Raw genomic sequence first — 21,053 nt, forward strand, 5'->3', positions numbered from 1 at the left:
AAATATGTTTTTATTGATTTTTAGAGAGAGAAAGGGAGAAGGCAGAGAGAGATAGAAAGGTCAGTGTGAGAGAGGAACATCGATTGGCCGCCTCCTGCACGCCCCCACTGGGGACCTAGTCCACAACCTGGGCATGTGCCCTGACCGGGAATCGAACAGCAACCTCTTGGTTCATGGGACGATGCCCAACCAGTGAGCCACAGTGGCCAGGGCTATCCACAGATTTTGATGTGCTTTCATTTACTCCAAATGGTTCAGAATTGGGTGGTGGTGGGAGAGAAGCTGTGGTGATTAAAAACGGGGGCCGGAGAAAATACACACACACGAGCCATGGAGAACTTGCTGAGGAGGCAGAGAGATGCGTTTAATTGGGTGCGTTTCATTTGCGAGGCTGGCAACTTGATGGAAGGGAAATTCTAAGAAAATTGCTAAACCCTCAGGAATTGTGCCAGAATAAAAGACAATCACCCTCATCTCGTTTATGACACAGAAGACAATGCCACATTCCCTTCCTTTTCTGAGTTTTCACAACATGTGTAACATTGCAACTCCTGTGGTAGGACAAAGGGATCTGCTCCTCAGCAGTTTCGTTCGTTTTGATTTTCCTTTTCAAATCTGCTGCCGAGTTGTCTGTTTCCACGGGGACCCTGTTTTCTTCTCCGTTAGCTGTGACTAGGAGGAAGCTCAGCTGACAGATTCGGGAAGACTGCCTTCCTTTGGCCTTGGGTCCTCGTGCCTTCCCCAGCTGACACCAAAATTTATTTATTTATTTATATTTATTTTTTATCCTCACCCAAGGACATTTTTGCATTTATCTTCAGATAGAGCGGGGGAGGGGGGGAGCGGCGGGGGGGAGGAAGACACGTCGACTGGCTGCCACCCACACGACTCCAACCAGGGCTGGGGACAAACTGCAACCGAGGTAGGTGCCCTTAGCGGGAACTGATCCTGGGACTCTCCAGTCCACGGGCCAACGCTCTAACCACTGAGCAAAACCGGCCAGGGCTGACACCAAAATTTGTTATAACCTAGTTTTGTTTGTTTGTTTTCCAGTCCTCACCGGAGGATAGTTTTCCATTGACTTTTAGAGAGAGTGAAAGGGAGGAAGGGAGGGAGAGAGAGAATCATTGATGTGAGAGACACACACCAACTGGTTGTCTCCTGTATGACCCTGACCAGGGATGGGGATCAAACCTGCAACCCAGGTACATGCCCTTGATGGGAATCGAACCCTAGACCCTTTGGTCCGAGGGCCAACACTCTAACCGCTGAGCCAAACTGGCCAGGGCTATATCCTAATGTTTTGAACTACCTCTCTGTTTTTAAAAATGTCCCTACATTTAAAAGAAAAGATCCAAGACGTACAAGGTGCCGATAAAGCATTTATTACATTACCTCTCCCATCCCAGGTACCGTAAATGATAGAACACTTGTGACAGATTGAACTCTTAATAATTTTCTTCCAAAGGTCTCTCCTAACTCTGGGTAAAGACTGGTCACTCCTGAAGAGAAGCACTGTCCGACGACCGACGAGAGGGTGTTTGGGGAAGGGTGTCCTGGACAGGATCACTTGGGAAATGTTTCAGGCTGCCGGAAGATCTGAGAATGGGGACACTTTTCACTCTTTCTTTTCCACTTGCTGTGTGAGGCCTCCAAACCCAATACCTGTAGGGCCAAAATTTTTGGCATAGCAAACTGTGGAGGCAAACAGGACGGGGAGAGAGAACGGGTTGGTTAGCGCTGTTATTTCAGTTCCTTCTGTTTGGATACAGCCCTTGCACCTGTGAGAAGCATCCTTTTGACAAACATATTTATAAGATAATTTGTAAGTAAATCGAACACTTTACTTTAGGTCTTCTGATAAACATTGTTCCTTGCACTTCACTGTGTTCAGAGAATTTTCTCATTTGAGTTGACAGTCTGGCTCCTGCCTGCCTGCCCAGCCCTGTCCCCGCTGCCTCTTGCCTCTCCAGGCGATAGAAAGACGCCCTGTCTTGGGGGCCTCACACTCTCGGCTCCCTGTTCCTGGACACCCCTTGCCGAACCCACATCCACCCTTCAAGACCCAGAGGAAGCTTGAGCTCTGAGAAGCCTTCCCTACACCCCAGGCTGATCTCTTGCCTCTTCCTATGTGGCTGCATAGTGTACTGTCTGCTCCTAGAACTCTCTCCCCTTGCAAATGCAGTTATGTGTCTACATGTTGACCTCCCTGCTGCTCACAGCAACATTTTAGGGTTCTATGGCTTTCGAATGCTGAGGACACTTTTGTGTCCTCTGCTGCCAGCAGGCAACCATTGTGTCTCATCATGGAAAAAGCTTTGGCAACACACAGCGCTGAGCAGTAATGTCCTCCCTCTGGCCCCCCTCTCAGGGTTCCCCTCGCCCAACTCCAATACACACGCCTAGAGACCTTAGGACACCATCACTAAGTGAAAGAGCAGGAGGACCCCACTGAGAAGGAGCAGGCCTAGGAGAGGCCCTGAGGTTGAGGATGTAGTGCCTTGGCCCTAATGCATCCCTTCCCTTTCGTAGCATCAGCAAAGAGCTCAGCCGCACTACCTCTGCAAGAGACTGGGGCATCAGGGGGGCTGCTAGGGCAAGCCTCAAGGACCAGAAGGAAAACCCGCTGGTCGGTTCTATCTGTTAGTAAAGTGATGTGCAACAGTATGCCAGGAGGGAGGGAGGGAGGGAGGGAGGGAGGGAGGAGATATATGTATTTCTTAATGAACTGAAGAGAATCTAAACTGAGTTCATCCTCCCCAGTCACCCCTCAGGTGCTCGGAGGGCTTTAGGGTTTTCAGAAGAGAATGTGATGCTGTTTGTCCAGGCCTGTGGTCTCTTGCAGAAGCAGAAGCAGGACGCTGCTTCCTCCTCAGGCACCCAGCTTCCCTGAACACTGAGCGTTTGCAAGCATCACCCCCCACGGGCTCTGGTGAAGAGGACCAGAGCTGGCTCAGGCAGGAGACTGCTTTCCCTTCGCTGGTTTTGCTTCCCGTCCTGGCAGACCCTGCTCAGGCTAAGCGCCGTGCCTCCCAGCAGACGCAAGCCTCTAGGTGTGGATACAACTTCTAAGGACCCTCCTCAGGAAAACATCTCAAGAGAGTCTCTGGAACCACTTACCTTTGCAATAAAGTTCCCCGTCTTTGTCAGTGACATTCGTGGACTCTAGACTCTTCCCACAGATGGCGCAGCGAAAACAGGTCTTGTGCCAGGGCTGAGGGGCACAGGAAGGTTACATATTTACTGTGGTGGGTGTCATATTCTGCTGCCATGTTCTCCCCCCCGGCAGCCGCACACAGAGGACTGCCACTGCCCTAGCCATCCCTGCACCCAGTCGGCCCCCAGAATCATTTTCCAGGGGTTCGAAGAAAATGAGATGCTATGGACTTGGCCAGCAATTCTCAGAACCCTTAAAAATCAACACAGCAATGTGATTTCCATATGTATTCCTTCAGAACAGACTAGAAGACCCATGATTAAACTGAAGACGGAAACTGGACTTGGGACAGTAGGTAACATGTACGTGGAATATAAAGTTAAAGGAGAAGACAAGAGAGTAAGGCAGTTGTCCAGGTAGCTCGGCCGTCTTTAACTCTGTGTTTCTGGGAGAAAGCGTGCATGGCTGGGGTCATCCAGAAGACCTCCTGCCCTCTGCACGTCTACACGTCCACCTGGCCCAGCCAGGGGTTCTCAGGTGTCTTCAAATGGCCAGCCTTGGGGTGGACACTGCCCTGGTATTTGAGGTCAATCACCACTCTCCATGGCCCTTCCACCCCTCGTTTAGTGTAAGCAGGATTTTTTTCTCCCATCAGGCCCAAATCTTTTGGTGAACAGCCTGGCTTCAGGCCCAAAATGAGGGAGTGTAGCACGAGTGTGCGTTACTGTGTCAGACATCTGATGCGGAGTTTGCTGTATGCATCAGCGGTGAAGCCAGCAGCAGACGGAGTTACGTCGTGCTGACACCTTTCTGGAAGGACTGCAGACACCGAAGGGCAGGGAGGCTTATGCATCTTTATCTTCAGAGCTTTCCCTGGGTGCCTTACAGCGAGTGGGCTGATGCTTGTTGCATTTAATTCACCAGTCCCAGCTCCCAAGGGCACTGCAGGCGACCGTCAGAGCCGGGACAGTGGGTAGGATGGCTGGCTCCTATAGTGGTCCCTCGGAGCTAACGAGAATGAAGGGTCTGGTTCCCACTCACGGTTCCTAGTTTCTTCTCTCATCCCTCCCAGCTGACCCAGTGCAGAGAACAACTCCCATCTGACTTCCATAGAAGTCCTCACCTTGCCACCTGCCATCACCTTCTCAGCAGCATAGACGGACTTTCCACATCGAGGGCACTTCTCTGACTCTCCGAACTTCGCAGTGAACTTGGAAGGGTTGCTGGTGGTCGCTGGACGTGCTGGCTTTGGGGACCTGAAGGACACAGACAAATGAACAAAACCTATTGACCTCCCTTGGCAGACAGTATGTGCTGTGTGACCTTGAGCAAGTTACTTAACTTCTCTGTGCCTTAGATGCCTCGTCTGGGAAATGGGGATACTCATGGTGCCTTCCTCACAGAGTTGTTGAGGAGGTTAAAGGAGGTGACATGAGAAAAGCATTTAGAACAGTGCCTGCCTGGTGCATAGTAGGAGCTAACACATGTCAGCTATGGTTGGCTTAAACCTTTCCTTTCCACGGCAAAGCACTCGGGACGTGTTCCGTGCATGTTAGCGTGTCTGCTATTATTGTCGTTACTGTGTTGTTATTACTGCTGTGAGTGTTTGGGTTTTTCTGTACCGTCTTGAGGCCCAGTGGTCTGCCTTCCAAAACAAGTTGTGAAAATGTTCTAGGGCAAGATGGGATCTTGGCAGTTGATGCTAAACAAACTATAGTCCAATGAGCTGATGTAGTCCTTGCCCAAGATAGAGGCATATAACAACCCCTCTGCTTCCATATCTTTTGGTGTTTTCTTGTCCATTTATTGCTTGAGTCTCACCATAACCTCCAAAGTAGGCAGGTCTACTTGGAGGAAAGTGAGGGTTGGAGGGGCAACTGCCTGAGGTCAAGCAGCTCATAAGCAGTGGAGCTGGGAGGAAACCGGGGTCTCCAGACCCTTGTCCCTCTGACAGCATCATGAGAAAGCCCTAACACAGAAGACTGAGCCTCGGGTAATGCATGGCAGAGAATGCAGTGGGTATCATCTTCTTTAAACAGAGCATCCAGTTGGGATTGGTATTGGTTACTGGAAAACATTTAAGCGACTAATCACTCATCCTTGCACTTTTCCAGGCTCTCCTGTGGGCTCTTCTCTTTGGAAGGGACCAGGTGACTCTCACTGCTCTGTGGGGCAGGCCCTGCTCCCTGAGACACTGCCTCAGTTGGGCTGGGCCTTTCTGCCCGGGCCCACCACAGAGCTGAGCCCAGCCCCCAGCTGGCCGGCAGCAGCTGCAGGTGCGTGGCTGTCAGTCTATGCTCAGTTCTGGGCTGGAGACTGGCCTGATCATCAAGACTGGTAGAACAGACTGGCAGATGGAGGAGGCGTAGTATGATGTCCCAGCTCCCCTAGGATAACATTGGGAGAAACCTCAGCACTGTGTTGGCAACAGGCAGCCGGGGAGACCCACAGACAGTTATAATTGATTGTTTACTCCTGAGGCACACGGCCCAACCCCACGGAACCACTCCCCCTGTGACATTAGTCATCTTACAACCCAAGGGAATTAATCTTTTAGTGACAAACACAGCAAACAGCCATTGCCTCCCTGCCATATTTATGTGATTTACACAGAAAAGCTCAAAGGGAAGAAAGGAGACTCCATGCAGTTTTGCAAAAGTCAAACAATGGAACATCTGTACTTTCTGGGGTTTCCCTTGACATGCAAACCAAGGGCCATGGTGTAAAAGTAATTGCCCTTTAAAAAGGCAGATCATTTAAAGAGAGTCTTCGGAAAGATGGCACATTGTTAAAACTTGGTCAGACTGAGGATTCCTATTGTTGGCAAGTCGACAATAGAGTTCATTCTCTCATGTCCAGAAAGCGTTGCTATGGGAACAGAATGAACTGTCCTGATAACTGGGGCTGTACGGACCTGGGAGAAGCGGGGCAGTAACTCACTGTTGCAACTGGAGGCCCAGGTGCTCGCCCGTGTCTGTGCTGAGGCAGCCGGCACCTTGTCCGTACCCGATCCCTTTCGGGCCGTACTTGCGCCCATAGCAGACCTTACAGTAGATCTCCGACTCGTGCGCTGCGACCGTGGTGCTGTCCAGAGCCTTCCTGCAGGCCACTGCTCAAGAAAGGAAGGTCAGGGTTGGGGTTAGATTTCTCCCCACTTCCTTGCACCTCTGCTCGGGGCCAAGACACTAAGCAGAGGGGCCCCTGGCCAAGAACACAGCTTTGATTCCTGACCAGGGCATCTGTCCTAAGCTGTAGACTTTTGAGGAAATTGGGGCACAGACAGGGAAATGATGTGCTCAGTGGTACCTACCTGGAAAGACGTGGAATTGGAACCAGGTGTGTGGTCTTGGACCGGCAAAGAATATTGTCCCTGAATTGGAAGCACCTGAGTTCCAGAGTGACTCCCTAAATGACATCAGGGAAGTGTGTGTGTGTGTGTGTGTGTGTGTGTGTGTGTGTATGAATGAGGGGAAGGGGCTGAGACGGGAGAACTTATTTTTTTAATCATATCAGAATCAGGACTGAACAATTTCTCTACTTATCATGGCCTTTGAAGGGCTGTGATATTCAAGGAGATGGTTACCACCCAGGCTGCTTTTGATCCAGTTCTGGAAGCTGGGAGGTGATGAGTGGGTGACCTGCCTCAGAGGCCCTTGGGCTCATATTGGCTCAACCCCCTGATCGCCGTATGTTTCCTAATATAAAGTGTCCCCCATAATGTAAAGTGTGTGAGACAAGACCCCGTTTTACCAAAGAGAAAATGTATAGAAAGATTTCTTCTGCCAGTTTGAAAGAACAAATTTTAAGGATGTAAATGAAAGTGTCCAATCCCTACTTACAGTATTTAATTAACTACTATAAATCCATCCCACATTGATTTGGAGATGTTATTTTTTTCTAATCTCACACAAATTCAGGAAGCAATTGTGTCTGCATTCTTTCCCTGTGCCCTCCGGGTCTGCGGGGGTGGGGGTGGGGGTGGGGGTGGGGGGTTGAGACAGTGGGCCCAGCGCTCGGGCAGCTGTCTCCCTCCCTCTCTGCAGCCCTGTTGGCACCTGATGGGAGGCTGTCACTTGGAAATGTACCTCAACCAGAAGCTCCTATTAACATAACATTAGGGCGGCTTTTTAAAAATACGTAGGATTTCCGCAACTTAATAACTTGCCGACTTGCTTTGTAACAGTGATCCTGCAGGGTTGTTCACAGTGATGTGTGGTGCTTATTCCAGTGAGGTCGTAGCCCCAGGAATAAGAATACATGTGCTTTCAATTTATTTGCCTCCTTTTTTATTTTTTTTTAAAACCAGTTCTATTAGTGACCTCTATAAGCAATTCAGCATTGAATGAGGTGGCTTCGGGCTCATACGCCTTCCTCAAATGGTATTTTATTGAAAAAAATAATTAAATACAAGAGTGTGAGTAGAAGATAAGGATGTAGATGAGGCAGGACTGGCCAGAGGCTGGTGGCTGTGTGTCTGGGGAAACAGGCGTATGGAAGTTCATGTAAAGTCATTGAGAGACTGTCTTATAGCATGGGGGACTTCATAAGGCTTTGAAAACAAGGGAACCTCTTTTTATGAGTAATTTGGGGGGAAAACGCTTTATATTTGGGCACATAAGGTATTCACCTATCTCTGCCCTCCTTGTTGCTCTCAGTTACCCATCTTCAGAACAATTTCTCAAATGTGTATTGATGTTCTTGATTCTGAGTTCCTTAAGGGCAAGACTTTTATCTTAATACCCCCAGAACATAGAATGGAGTCTGGCCCAGAATTAGTCCTTTGTGAACGAGTGGATGGATGGATGGATGGATGGATGGATGGATGGATGGATGGATAAATGAATAAGTGGGTGAATGCATACAGCATGTATGGGTGAAAATCACAATTGTCCATGATTACACAACAGTAAGTGGCAGAGCCATGGCTGGCCTCAGAGCCATTGACTCCTCCAGTGCTCATTCCCATCACGCCAGGACTGCTGTGCCCTGCTGTGCCCTGCCGTGCCCTGGCCACCTCGATAGCCACTCCCGGGCTTCTGACCAGCTCTCATACACAGGCACGGTGGAGCTCACTGCTCAATACCGCAGACACTGGCCTGCCACATGAAGAGCTCTGAATGCAAAATGTGCACCGGATTTCAAACAAAACAAGAATATAAAAACATTTTGTGAATAGTTTGTGTATAGATTACACATTGAAATGATCATTATTAATATGTTAGGTTAAGTAATTGTGAACGAGTGGATGGATAGATGGATGGATGGATGGATGGAGGGAAGAATGAATAAGTGGGTAAATGCATATGTTTTAAAATTAATTTCACCTGTTTCTTTGTACTTTTTAAAAATATGATTATTAGAAAATTTAAATTTGCACCCTGGCTGGTTTAGCTTCATGGTTAGAGCATCGGCCTGTGGACCAAAGGGTCTCAGTTTTGATTCCTGGTCAAGGGTACGTACCTGGGATGCAGGTTTGATCTCTGATCCTGGCAACCAATCAATGTGTTTCCCTCACTCTCACATTGAAGTTTCTCTCTCTCTCTCTCTCTCTCTCTCTCTCTCTCTCTCTCTCTCTCTCTCTTTCTCCCATTCTCTCCCCTCCACTCTATCTAGAAATCAATGGAACAATATCCTTGGGTGAGGATTAACAAAAAAGGAAAATTTAAATTTGCTTATGTGGCTCACATTATATTTCTTTTGGACAGTGCTGGTAAGGCTGGGTTAGGATATGTCTAGAAGTCAGGCAACACTGATGGGTATGAGCTGAGGTAGACTGTGCCCCATTTCTGGCAATTATAGGGTTGCCTGTGGACAGGCAAGTCTTGCGGTGATAATATTAAAAAGTGTGCTTCTCTCTCAGATCTTTCTGTCTACCATTTAGAAACTTATACGACTCAGATCCCCATCCCACCTACGAGTCCTAAGGAAAACATCAAAGGGTGAAGAGGAATATACCACTACCTGCTCACATCCCTTCTACCATGGCCCCACGGAACAGCACCCTCCTGCTGCCTGGGGGAGAAGAGCCCTTTCCATGAAGAACTCCACTGCCATTCTGTTCCTACTCGGGTGTCCAAGTTGATCAACGGAGAATAAAGGCAGAGAAGATCGGATTTCCATATCAAGAACTTCAGTTTTCTTTCTGTAACCACCTGTATGGTAGTATAACCATCTCCATTTTATAGATGGGGAAATTGAGGATCGATGGAGAAATGACTTACCCAGGGTCTCACGACATATGGCAGAACCCAGACTCAAACCCTGTCATGTTTTATTCCAATCCCAGTGTTCTCTCCAAGATTCTTCACTCCCACTCTTTAGAAAGAACAAGAGCTGTTTTGGGACAAAAGCCCAAGGGTTATGGGATAAACTGTCTTGAGCAATGACTTCTGGATAACTGTAATGATAATAATGAATCTGATGGATGTATCCAGTGACTTAAAAATAATTGCCCATTATTAAAACCCAAAGCATTTGTAAGTCTGCTAACCCAGTCACTCAGAACAGCATCTTCCCCTGTTCTTGGATGATATTCATGTTTGCTGTGGGAGGTGAGGGATGATGGAAACGCCTGCAGCCGATGAAACGCTCCTGCTTCTGGCAGCTTAGGGATGGAGTGTCTCCTGCCCTAACAGATGGAGCCCAACCCTTGAAGTTTTGTTTGAAACAGTGTGATGCCTCGTGGTCACTGGGCTGATGCAGGGAGGTGGGGTGGGGCCTGTGGTGGAGGGGATCTGCCAAATGTCCAGTAAAGCTGCCCCTTAAGCCAGATCTACTGGAGGGAAGCAAAGAAGGTAAATGGCCAAAACAGACTGTTTTCCCCAAGCAGGGCTGGCTACTAGGAAATTCCACAATGCACGTGTGTCAAAGAGACCAGAGGGAGTCTGAAGATGCAGGTTCTACTCCTGGCTCTCTGGTGGATGCTTGCGACCCAGGCCCAAAGGTGAGAAATGACTTGTCTAAAGTCCCATGAGTTGGACAAAGCCAGACCACCAGGTGAGCCACAGAGTCTTAAAATTGCCCCAGCTTGAACCTTTGTGTGTGGCAGGTGACGCTGAAGCTTCCCTTCGTCAAGTGACTGGTGCCCAGGCCCTGACCCCTTCCTGTCTGACTCTCAAACAGAACGCACGTGTTTGCTTGTCTGACACAGGTCCTTCTTGGGAAAAGCCAGTTGCAGCTGACTTCAATGACAGCTGACCAGTGGGGAGGACACCTAGAGCAAAGCCACCTCTGCCAAGTCACACTTTGTAAATGTCGCCACCGGGTTCAAGTTTCACCACTGAGAGCGACGGCAGGCCAGCTTGTTCTGACTTTGAGCTGCAGGGAAACGGCTTCTGAGCCAGGCCAGTGGCTGGAGAGCACCATCCCTTTCTAAGGCAGGACCCACAAGTTCCCAGGGGATGCTGATGCAGCTGGTCCTGGGACCATACTCTGAGAACCACTGATATATAAGTATCTGTGGCTAAATGTGAACTTTGAAATGCCCCTTGGATGCTGGGGCGCCCTTGTGGTGTTCACCCAACTCACTGCAGAGGAAACAGGTCTTGTGGAAACTCCTTCCATTGCACTGGATTTCTTCCGCGTGGTAGACTGTCTTTTCGCAGGCTCCGCACTTCGCTCCTCCACCCCAGTTGGGCATCTTGAAGACTTTCTGACCAAGGTCAAGTCTAACAGGATATAAAGCAAATACTCCAAATTTAGATGGCCTCTGGAATAAACCAGTCATTGGTAGTGCAGTGGCCCAAATATCGTGATTCTCTCCCAGTTTGTTTGGTGGGTCGGTTGTTTGTTCATTCATTCATTTGTTCATTCATTCGTTCGTTCATTCCTTCATTCCTTCATTTATGCATTTATTCATTCAGCAAATAGTTACTATGTACAAGTCATTGAATAAGGCTCTGAGCAAGTCACTTTACTACTTTGAGACTGAGTTTCCTCTTCTGTTAAATTTCAAAAGCACCTGCCTCTGTGGACCTCACAGTGTCTTTGGAAGGCATGGATGAGCTAATTTTGCACACATACAATTATATACAAATATTAAGTATTATTATTTTTCCATCCAGAGTTTTAAAAATTATTCCACCAGAAGTGGCAATAGCCTATTAAAATGGTATCATCTCCTTATCTAGTTCAGTGCTTCTCAATTCACCTCGGATGTTGCTAATAACATGCAGGTTCTGGTTTGGTAGATCTGGGAAGAGGCAGAAAATTCTGCCTTTCTAACAGACTCCAGGCGGTGCTGATGCTGCTGGTGGTGGACAACCCCATGAATTACAAAGCCTTAGCCAATCTTGCTGATAAAAGTATATAATATATAAAATACCCTGTTCAGATTTTTTCCTCCTATTCATTAACTCCTTTTTAAAGAAATATCACTGCCCAGGCAATAAGCTATATTGACACTATGCTAGATCAGTGGTCTGGAAACCTTCCTTCTGCTTTCGGGGCTACCCACAACTCGCTGTGTGCATCAAGAGGAACGGCATAGCTTCTCTACATCTGTCTTCCTGGCTATACTGTACAGAGAGTCATTCTTTTCCTTGCTGCTTCACAGTGTTGTTTAGAGGACCAAATGACGTGATGTGCAGGAGGTACTTCCCAGACTCACAGTGCCAGGTGTGGGCGCAGGAGCCAGGTGATGCTGCTGGGTGTCTCTCACACCCTTCGAGCGCACTCTGCCGCAAGCGGCCCGCAGCCACGGGCTATCATTGTCTCCTCACCAGAGAGTTAAGTTTAAGAGATACGAGGCCAGGAGGAGCATTAAAAAAATGTTTTTCTTTCTGTTTCTGTGTGTAAGTGTGAATCCACTTTTCAGTTTCCCCAGAGTAAAACAAAAATAAGTCAACAATACTCAGTGAAATTTCTGAAGTCCTGCCAGCCTCACGGGGGCTAAATTTTCGATGGGATTCTTTGGTTTCTAAGACCTGGTGTGTCATCTTGTCATTGACACCAAACACTGTCCAGTCATTCCAAGTGGCTGCTTCTGACCTTCTCTTTTTCTTCTGGGAAGCTGTTCACCGTCTCATAATAGTTGGTGATTGCCACTAAGCTCTCCTGGTCACTGGTCAGGAATGTGTCTCCCTGCCTCATAACAAAGACAGATTGTACTAAGAAGCAGAAGGTAAATAGCAAACAGACCACTGAACCCGATCCTCCGACCAAAGGGAACATCCCCGCCTAAATGTCCCTGCAAAGAGCTTTTCCCGTGTACGAAAACAGTATGAGGTTGACCAGGAACACCCTACCCTTCCTCTCAGAGAAGCAGGCTATTTTAATTCAGTACGATTTTAGAAAATAACATTTCTCAAAAGGAAACATTTAATGCTCCTATTTCTATAGTTCAAGTTGTTGGGTATAATGGAAAGAGCAATGGTGCTTGAGTCGAAAGGCTTGTGATCAAGCCTGTATTCATTCATTCATCACGCATTTACTACCTATCATGTGTCAAGCACTGCACCGGGTACTGGTAAGGGATCGTGGGAAAGAAACCATAAAAATGAGTGATTTGTGTTCTCCAGAATTGAGAAGCCTACATTCTACTGAGGGAGATAGGCAGGAACAGAATACTCTGCATCAGAGAAGAGTCTTGAGAGAAGTGCAGGCAAACTCAAAGGAGAAAGTGGCTACCCGTGTTCAGATTGGAGATGAAAGCAATGAGTTGCTGGAGGATCACAGCAGGTGGCACATCTGAATGGGGTTTAGAAGGGTGACTAAGAGTTCATCAGATAGAGAAAAGGGGAAGAACACTTCAGGCAGAGAAAAGATCACACAGAAAGGCATAGAGGTCTGAATATCCCCTAAAAGAACCCAAATTATTTATTTTTTTTACTCCACTAAAATTTTTAGGATTTATAGGATTGGAAGAGAGATTTTTAAGATTGACCAACCCCTTTATTTACAAACAAGGTAAGAAATTTGGGAATATTTTATTAGCTAACTCTCTTTTCTAAGAGCCATCTTTCATAGAGATGATATATTCTCTGGAAAAGAACAGAATCACATACTTTTGCTCATGTTCATTTTGATCCAGAGTTTCGGTGTAATATAAAATAGAAGAAAAATGTAATATCCAGGATTGTGACAGTGACACTTGTGAAATTAATGATGTGGAAATTTTCAATGAAAACAACCCTAGGTCAGATTTCTCATTTCAGATCTCCAGTGGAGATTTTATTGGCATGTCCTGCAAGTTAATGGGAGAGAAATATGCCTCTCGGATGTGTGTGTGTGTGTGTGTGTGTGTGTGTGTATTCAGCAATTGCCTACATTATTTTTCAAAGTGAGGACAGGATTATAGATAATAACCTCTTCACAAAGTAATGTATCCTAGCACAGCTTTTTAAAAAGTGATCATAAATATCTGACATACGTATGTCAGGACTTGAAACCCAAAATAGAAATCCATAAGCATTCTACTAAACAGGTGCTCAGTTCCATTTCTAAACATGGAATTGTAGCTATGGAGGCCAAACACCGAAGACAGCTCTGATTTTTTTCTTCCAGTGCTTAAAGGCCAAAAGGCAGAGGGTGTTGTAAAGCATCCTGCATTGGAAGACACGGGTTCTGATCTTGACCTTGTGACCTTGAACTTGGGTGAAAATGGCAATAATGCTCTCTCCTGCACTTTCCTCACAGGACCACTGTGAAGGTCATGGAAATACGATTGGATTTAAAGCAGTACAGTAGCCCTTCCCCCCACTTATCTGCTGGGGATATGTTCTAAGACCCCTCCCCCAGGGGATACTTGAAAGCAGGCATGGTAGTGACCCTATAAATACAGTTTCACTTACAGGAAACACTTCACAGCTTCTCTGTGGCATATCTGAATTGCCAGCATTGCTACTGTTGCACTTTGGGGTCGTTATTAAGTGAAGCAAGGGTGACTTGAACACAGTACTGGGATAGGTCAACAGTTGATCTGAAAACCAACATGGTTACTAAGTGACTGGCGGGGGCGGGCGGGAAGTGGATACAGCGTGAATCCAAGATTCACGTCCTGGGTGACACGTCAAGAGATTTCCAACACACTACTCAGAGCAGCGCACAATTTAAAACGTATGAACTGTTTACTTGTGGAATTTTCCATTTAATAGTTTTGGACCAAGGTTGATTGCTGGCAAACAGAACCATGGTAAGGGGGACTTTATCGAGAAGCAATTCAAAGGCAAGGCATTGTTCTACCCTTTGTGTCGGTATTCAGATAGCGCCAGTCTGCTCAGTAAGTCACTATGATTTGGAAGCAGTGAGGTCCTGGCTTACACACGTAACCTTTTAGCCTCCTGCATTGCTTTGGAATTCCTGTGTCTCAACACTCCCTTAGCCAGGCCCACAGTGTGAGTTTACGCTGGCAAGATACCAAGGGATGGGCCATTTGTTTATCAGTGTTGCCTGGCACAGGCAAGGGTCATTGAAGGTGGGACACCAAATATAGGTTTGCCTGTCACTTAGCCCCATTTGTCCCCTGGGTCACAATCTCCATCACATCTCCTGGGTCAGTCCAGGAGATGCCTGCATGGTCTCAGACCAAGCTGCTCGGAATTGAAATGGAGGACCGTCTGAGATTTACAAGGAGAGTCAGAATGCAGGACACTGCTATGTCAGTTAGGGAGAGGGTGACTCCAGGCTTTTGGATATCCAGGTCCCAGTGAGGGGCGACTTTATAGACTTCTTAACGAATAAAACTGTGGAAGAGAGTATTCTGGGAATGTGCTCTAGTAGGGGCTAGGGAAGCACTTGATGAAATGCAGGAGACCAGAGTCCTAGTCTTGCCTCTTCAAAGCCATGTGATCTGGGAAAACCCTTCAAACTCTCTGAACTTCAACATTCTTCCTAAAACAGGCGTAATAGTCCTGTCTGTTTCACTATTGCTGGTAGGCTAGTAGCAGTTCAAGTACGTCAAATCACTTTGCAAGCTGTAGAGTATTATACAATGTAAGAGCTCATTCGTCTTGCAATAACCCTAAGTGATCATGCATCAGTGTGAACTTTGAAAACAAAAACCAAATGGCCCTGGCCAGTTTTGCTCAGTGGTTAGAGCGTCCACCTGCGGATGGGAGAGTCCCAGGTTTGGTTCCTGCTAAGGGCACGTACCTCGGTTGCAGTTTGTCCCCGGCCCCAGATGGGGTTGTGTGGGTGGCAACTAGTCGATGTATCTCTCTCACATCGATATTTCTCTCTCTCTTCCTCCCTCTTTCACTCCTGCTCTATCTGAAGATGAACACAAATATGTCCTCGGGTAAGGATTAAAAAAACCAAAATTATAAACGAAAAACCAACTGTGTATTTTAGGCACATTCTTCTTAATCCAACACTTTGTTTCTTTTGTTTTTAAACTACCAACTAGGGAGCTGAAAGGTGATACCTTAGGGCAAAGGTGGATGGGCACTGAGTGATTCTGTTTCTTCTTTGTCCATTAAGGATAAAAGCCCTGACCAAGCAGAGACCTCCATTGAAAAAGCCATTTTTAGCTCAGTATTGGTTCATTTAGTCATCCTATCAGATGCCTGATCATCCAAGAGTGACTTAAATTGTCTACACTGGCTGAGACAAAGATTTTGGATCATAGAAACTTTTATCTGAAATCTAAGTGATAATCACAATTTTTGCTAATATACTAATGTTATTATTGAAGCTAATGTGTACCTGGAGACAAGCCCTTGGGCCAGACACTTTGTCATATTTCACTTAATCTTCACTGCAACCCTTCAAGGGTAGGTAATGTTACAAAAGTACTTGAGAGTTGGGGAAGTAGAGTCTGAGGGAAATTACATTGCCCAAGGTCACATGGCACAGACCTCAGAAGGAAGGGCGGTGGGAGTGAGGAGGGAAGAGATAAACCGAAGAACTTATATGCATATATGCACAACCAATGGACACGGACATTAAGTAGGGGAAAGCAGGAGGAGAGTGGGAGCTGGGAGGAGGGGGTTCAATGGGGGGAAAAGGAGGGGGAACATCTGGAATACTTTGAACAACAACCACAAAGCTGTGTTCTTACATTAACATTAACTACCACTTATTGTTAACCATGCACCCATTGCTTTATTTAAACTATCTTTAGTACAACAGCTCTGCAGAGCTAATTTTGTTATCCCCATTTTGCAGATAAGTAAAACTGGGACTCAGAGCTTAAGTGACTTGTCTGCGGTCACACGGCCAGTAAGTGACAGAGCTGCCGTCCAAACCCCAGTCACGCTGGTTCTGTATCCCATGTCCCTGCTCACAACACCCAGGAGAAGGGACAGTTCAGCTTCTCCACTAACTAAACATCCCAGATGATGAGAATTGGGATCTGATGAACCCATTGTCTCTCCATGGGACAGAGCACTACTCATGGGTGGCAGTAACAGGGAGACTGAATTTGATTCAGTAAAATAAAGGACTTTCTAAGAGTCAGTGCTAGATAAACACGGAAAGGGCTCCTTTGGGGCTGAAGAGTTCTCTCACTATTGATTTTACTTCAACTAGGGATGGATGTTCAAGTGCTGCAGTGTTGTGAAGCCCCTTGAAGGATCCTTCAAGCCCTGAGACAGATTTAGGGAGGTGAACAGCAAATGAAGCCTCACCTTACAGAAATACTGAATTGCATCCCCTCTCCAACACTGCCTCTTTTCCATTCTCTTCATCCAGGTAAGGGAGATGAGGTAGCATAGTGGAAAAGCACGGGCTTTGAGAAGAATCAGGCTAGTTTAAAAAACACTATCTGTTTGCTCTGGCCAGTTTGGCTCAGCAGTTAGAGCGTTGGCCTGTGGACCAGAGAGTCCTGGGTTCGGTTCCTGCTAAGGGCACGAACCTCGGTTCCAGTTTTCCCCGGCTTCCTCTTTCTCTCCCTCCCACTCTATCTGAAGATAAATGCAAAAAAAAACCCCACTATCTGTTTGCGTTGGGCAAATTCCTCAAACTCTCTGAGCCCAGGATCCTCGTGAATGTAAAGATAGAATGAGAAGGCTTGTCTTAGAAGGTTGTTTTTAGGTTGAATAAAATAATAATAATAGCCAAGATACTATATATATATAAATCCTTAATGTATAATAGGTATTTAATAATTTGTGCTGCTTTTATTATTATTATTATTATTATTTTAAATCTATTTTATTTTTTAAATATTTATTTATTGATTTGAGAGGGGAGGGAAAAGAGAGAGAGAGAAACATTGATTTGTTGTTCCACTTATTTTGCATTCATTGGTTGTGTCTTGTATGTGTCCTGACTGGGCATCAACCTGCAACCTTGGTGTATCGGGACGACGCTCTAACCAACTGAGCTACCTGGCCGGGCCCTAAATCCATTTTCTTAAAACAAGCAAATTTCTCCTTGCTTCTACTCTGTGGCCCTCCTGGTTTGGACTGGGAGACAGTTCTGTTTCTCAGCCTTCAGAGTGTGCTGCACCCAGGAACAGACGCAGCCAGGCCAGAGAGTCAGCCCCCTTGGGGGGGTCAGGGTGCCTGGTGCCAGGGTGGCATGGCAGGTAAGCTCCTACGCCCGTGTCCCGAGACAGCCACTTCTTTGCTTTGGCAGTTCTGGTGCCTAACACCAGCTGATCTCTTTGGTGACCTGTGCTTTGAAGGGAAGCAGGGAACCCAACTGTCCCTCCCCATGGCTCAGGGGGACAGTGCCCTTCAGCTTCTGCATGTAGGACACTCAAGGTCAATAGCTTCCTCCTAAGCTTCTGAACAGATACATGACGCACCCTGTGAAAAGGCCCTTTGACGAAGCCTGGGAAGCACAGGTCACTTTTTCCCAGCACAGAAATAAACCCAAGTGTTGGCTGTCATCCCTTTAGAAGTCAGACACGGTCGACACGCCTGCCCGTTACAGAGACTAGAACATGTGAGTCACGTTACATCTTTTCTGAAATGATCTCTGAAGTCAGGCCAACCTTCACTCTCAGAAACTCACTTTGTTGTGTTTGTTTGTTTTTTTTGACCTTTGTCATTTGTTTTTAAAGACCACGTTGCACTGTCTCTGCCCCTCTCTAGCCGTGTGACCCTGAGTGATTTGGGTCGCTTCCTTAAACTGTTGTTTCTTCCTCTGCGGAATGACTTCTTACAGGACTCTTTGTGACACTAAGTAAGCTAATATTGCAGTAGACAGGGCGGTCAGCAAACAGTAAATCATGGCCAACCCTCTCCCGTGATGAGGACCTTGTCAAGGCCCAGAAAAGTCTTCATCCTCCGTGGCCCTTACTGCTTTTCTCACTGAGCTCAGTACCGTAGTTTTTCACGTTTGAAGGCATCGCATTTCTCTGGCCGTGCAGCCCCGCCCTGGTACAGTATTCCCAGATATCCGAGCAATACGCTTGTAACTGGAAGTCCGCCTGCTTAGGAGCTGTATTTCCTGTGTATTATGTTCCTAGTCTGGGCCCTTCCTCCTGTAAAACAAATTGATTATCTTCTGACTCCCAGTCAGCTGGTCATCCACGCTGACCTCTGGGCGCTCCTCATCACACGTGTACTTAGCAGGAAGTCCTCCTGCAGCCCGCCGACTGTGGCCTTGTGTCCTTTCTCAGAGGCCTTGCATATTTGTACAGCTTTATTAAACTCTGCAAAGTACTTTCCTATACTTTATCTCGTTTGATTCTAACAAATCCCTTTGGGATTGGTGGCCTTACCTTAATTTTCCTGCTCAGAACATGGAAACTCAGAGAAAGGGGAGCCTGCCTCCCCTTTCTCTAGCGAATGGCTTGTGCGTGTGACTGCTGAGCACCTGTCTACCTGGGCTGGAGAGACACCAAGCCCTAGGGGTCAGCTGTCTTCCCTGCCAACAGTCAGGGCTCATTTTAATGACTGAGTTGATCAGAATGGAACCAAAGCCAAACCAGAAGAATCCTTTACATTTCTGGGTCATAAACAATTTTATATACATTGTGATGTACCCAACACTGAAATTCAGCCCCTAAAGTAAACTGAGGACACAGGCTCTCCCTACTTCCCCGCCCTTCCTGTTCTGGCCCGCCCTGCCCTGCATTGGTGCTACCTCCCCAGCCCCAACAGGGAATGTGGTCAATGCAAACTCATTAAATTGCATTGAACTGTACTGCAGAGAAACAAGGTTTCTCCTAACTGGTTCATCAACTTCTCCTTGGGGGAGTCACCACCCCAGCTCAGGGATGGGAACAGAAATTAGAGGTGGTGGCTTTGTTCTTTGGGTAGTATCTCCCCTCAGACCATCACTTAAAACCACTTCACATTCTCAGTCACAGGCATGCCTGTCATTCACTGACATGTAAAAGAAAAAAGAAAGAAAGGAAGAAAACAAAACTTCTTGACTGAAGCCTAAAGGCAACACTGGGACTTGCCCCTCATCCCTGACTAGGAATTATCCTCCTACTAAATAGAGCTCTTAATGGATTTTCAACATAGCAATGTCTCTTTCCTATACCGTTTTGGTTAATTTACAAATGATTAAAAGCAAGGCTGTTGCTAAACATCCTTGAGATATAAAATCTATTTCAAACCAACGAACATCACGGAGTATTTCCCATATGCAAGACAGGGTGTGGTGAAGGATAAAAATCTCATTCACCTAAATGGAATTCCTTGTATTTGGCGCATTGGAAAGCTGGCTTCTACTGTGCTGTATCTATCACACCACTGTATAACTGTGCAGTACTTTACAGTCTACAAAAACGTCACCACATCCGTATTGATCCTTGCAGGGAGACCAAGACCCTGAGGGCAGGAACTTCTCAAAGTCACATATCCAAACATTATGTGGTTCTAGGACTAGAATTCAGGTCTTTTGACTAAGACAATAGGAAACATTATTCCATCATGAAAATAGTTTAGACCAAAAATAATACCTCAATCATTTTTCTGTCTGCTAGTTTGCCTTATGCCCCTCAGTGTTCATTGTCCTTTCTAGGAATTTTCTCAGCAACTGTTAGGTCTACACAGGTGTCGAGCATAACTCAAGTCTCGCACAGACCCAGAGTGGTTGCTAGTATTTGGGATGTGAAACACATCCTTACTCTGTAGGACATTTCAGAGTCCCAACCAGCGCCGAGCCAGCAGCCCACCCCCAGCCCAAACACTTGCTTTGCTCCACTTACCTGCCTGCTGGGTCTCTGTCAGCTCAACTGACTAAGGAGGGGCTATCGTCCTTTTTAAATATCTGGAGGCCAGTCACCAGCCTTGGCCTGCAGAGGGGAGGGCGGCGGGAGGGAGGCTGAGGGGAGGCATGAGTAACACAACTGCTATCAGAGGCTGAAAATAGCCTGTGACCAAAGCCCTGAGTTTTGTTCCCCCCACACCAGCTGTGGGGCCCTTGGAGAACCATATAGCTTGGGTTCTGTTTTCATGGCCAATTGCCTATGGCACCAAGAGATCCATGTGTGGACTGTGCATTTCCTGATTGGGTAGTTGGAATAGGAACAAGAGCAAGGAAGGATTTTATGTCTAAAATCATTTTTCCAGGCTCCTGCTCCTCTGACCTTTCTGGAAATCAATGCAAGGTACCTGCAAATGAATCATGAGCCATATCTGGGAGCCCTCTTGAATGCCACAGCACAGGTCAGTACCCTCGTGAAGAGAACTCAGAGCTAAAAATAAGAGCGATGGGTGTCTGAAACGTTATTTAGACAAGCTCTTCAAAGAAGCCTGGGGAAGAAGGCTCAGAAATTATCAGAGCTCCATGGCTCCATGGCCCACCATTCTACGAAAACAAGTTTTCTCTTGTGGGTCACTTTGCTCATCATCTTTTTCTATTTTAGAATTTAACGTGACAGAGCATCATATTTATGACCGGTGTCCCTAAGTCCCTGTAAGCCCACATTTTCTTTGGAGGCCTAATTTCTTTTTGCCTGGTGTGCACATGTTTTGGCTTTGATCAGGCACCAAGGACTCACATGAATTTGCAAAAACTGATAGTTGACAAGAGGTTGGGGATTTAATAGACT

The 21,053-nt window shown here is 46.7% G+C and overlaps 1 protein-coding gene across 1 annotated transcript; it reads right to left on the bottom strand.

Annotated features, from left to right (window-relative positions):
* Positions 1-1,362: 1,362 nt before the first annotated feature.
* On the bottom strand, positions 1,363-20,297 carry CSRP3 (cysteine and glycine rich protein 3). The gene is made up of 6 exons (XM_036258960.1): positions 20,208-20,297; positions 10,685-10,824; positions 6,098-6,266; positions 4,281-4,413; positions 3,121-3,214; positions 1,363-1,695 (listed from the first exon to the last, which is right to left on the bottom strand). Exons 2-6 carry the CDS (start codon positions 10,794-10,796, stop codon positions 1,619-1,621), a joined length of 585 nt encoding a protein of 194 aa, XP_036114853.1. The 5' UTR covers positions 10,797-10,824; positions 20,208-20,297; the 3' UTR covers positions 1,363-1,618.
* Positions 20,298-21,053: the final 756 nt, after the last annotated feature.

This window comes from Molossus molossus, unplaced genomic scaffold, assembly GCF_014108415.1.
Source record: "Molossus molossus isolate mMolMol1 unplaced genomic scaffold, mMolMol1.p scaffold_m16_p_13, whole genome shotgun sequence".
Taxonomy (NCBI): Eukaryota; Metazoa; Chordata; class Mammalia; order Chiroptera; family Molossidae; genus Molossus; species Molossus molossus.

Coding starts and splice junctions, on each gene's coding strand:
- CSRP3 (XM_036258960.1), bottom strand. CDS start 10,796: ATGCCCAACTGGGGTGGAGGAGCGAAGTGCGGAGCCTGCGAAAAGACA. Junction 3,215..4,280: donor AGGTGATGGCAGGTGGCAAG/GTGAGGACTTCT, acceptor TGTGCCCCTCAG/CCCTGGCACAAGACCTGTTT. Junction 1,696..3,120: donor CGGGGAACTTTATTGCAAAG/GTAAGTGGTTCC, acceptor TTGCCTCCACAG/TTTGCTATGCCAAAAATTTT.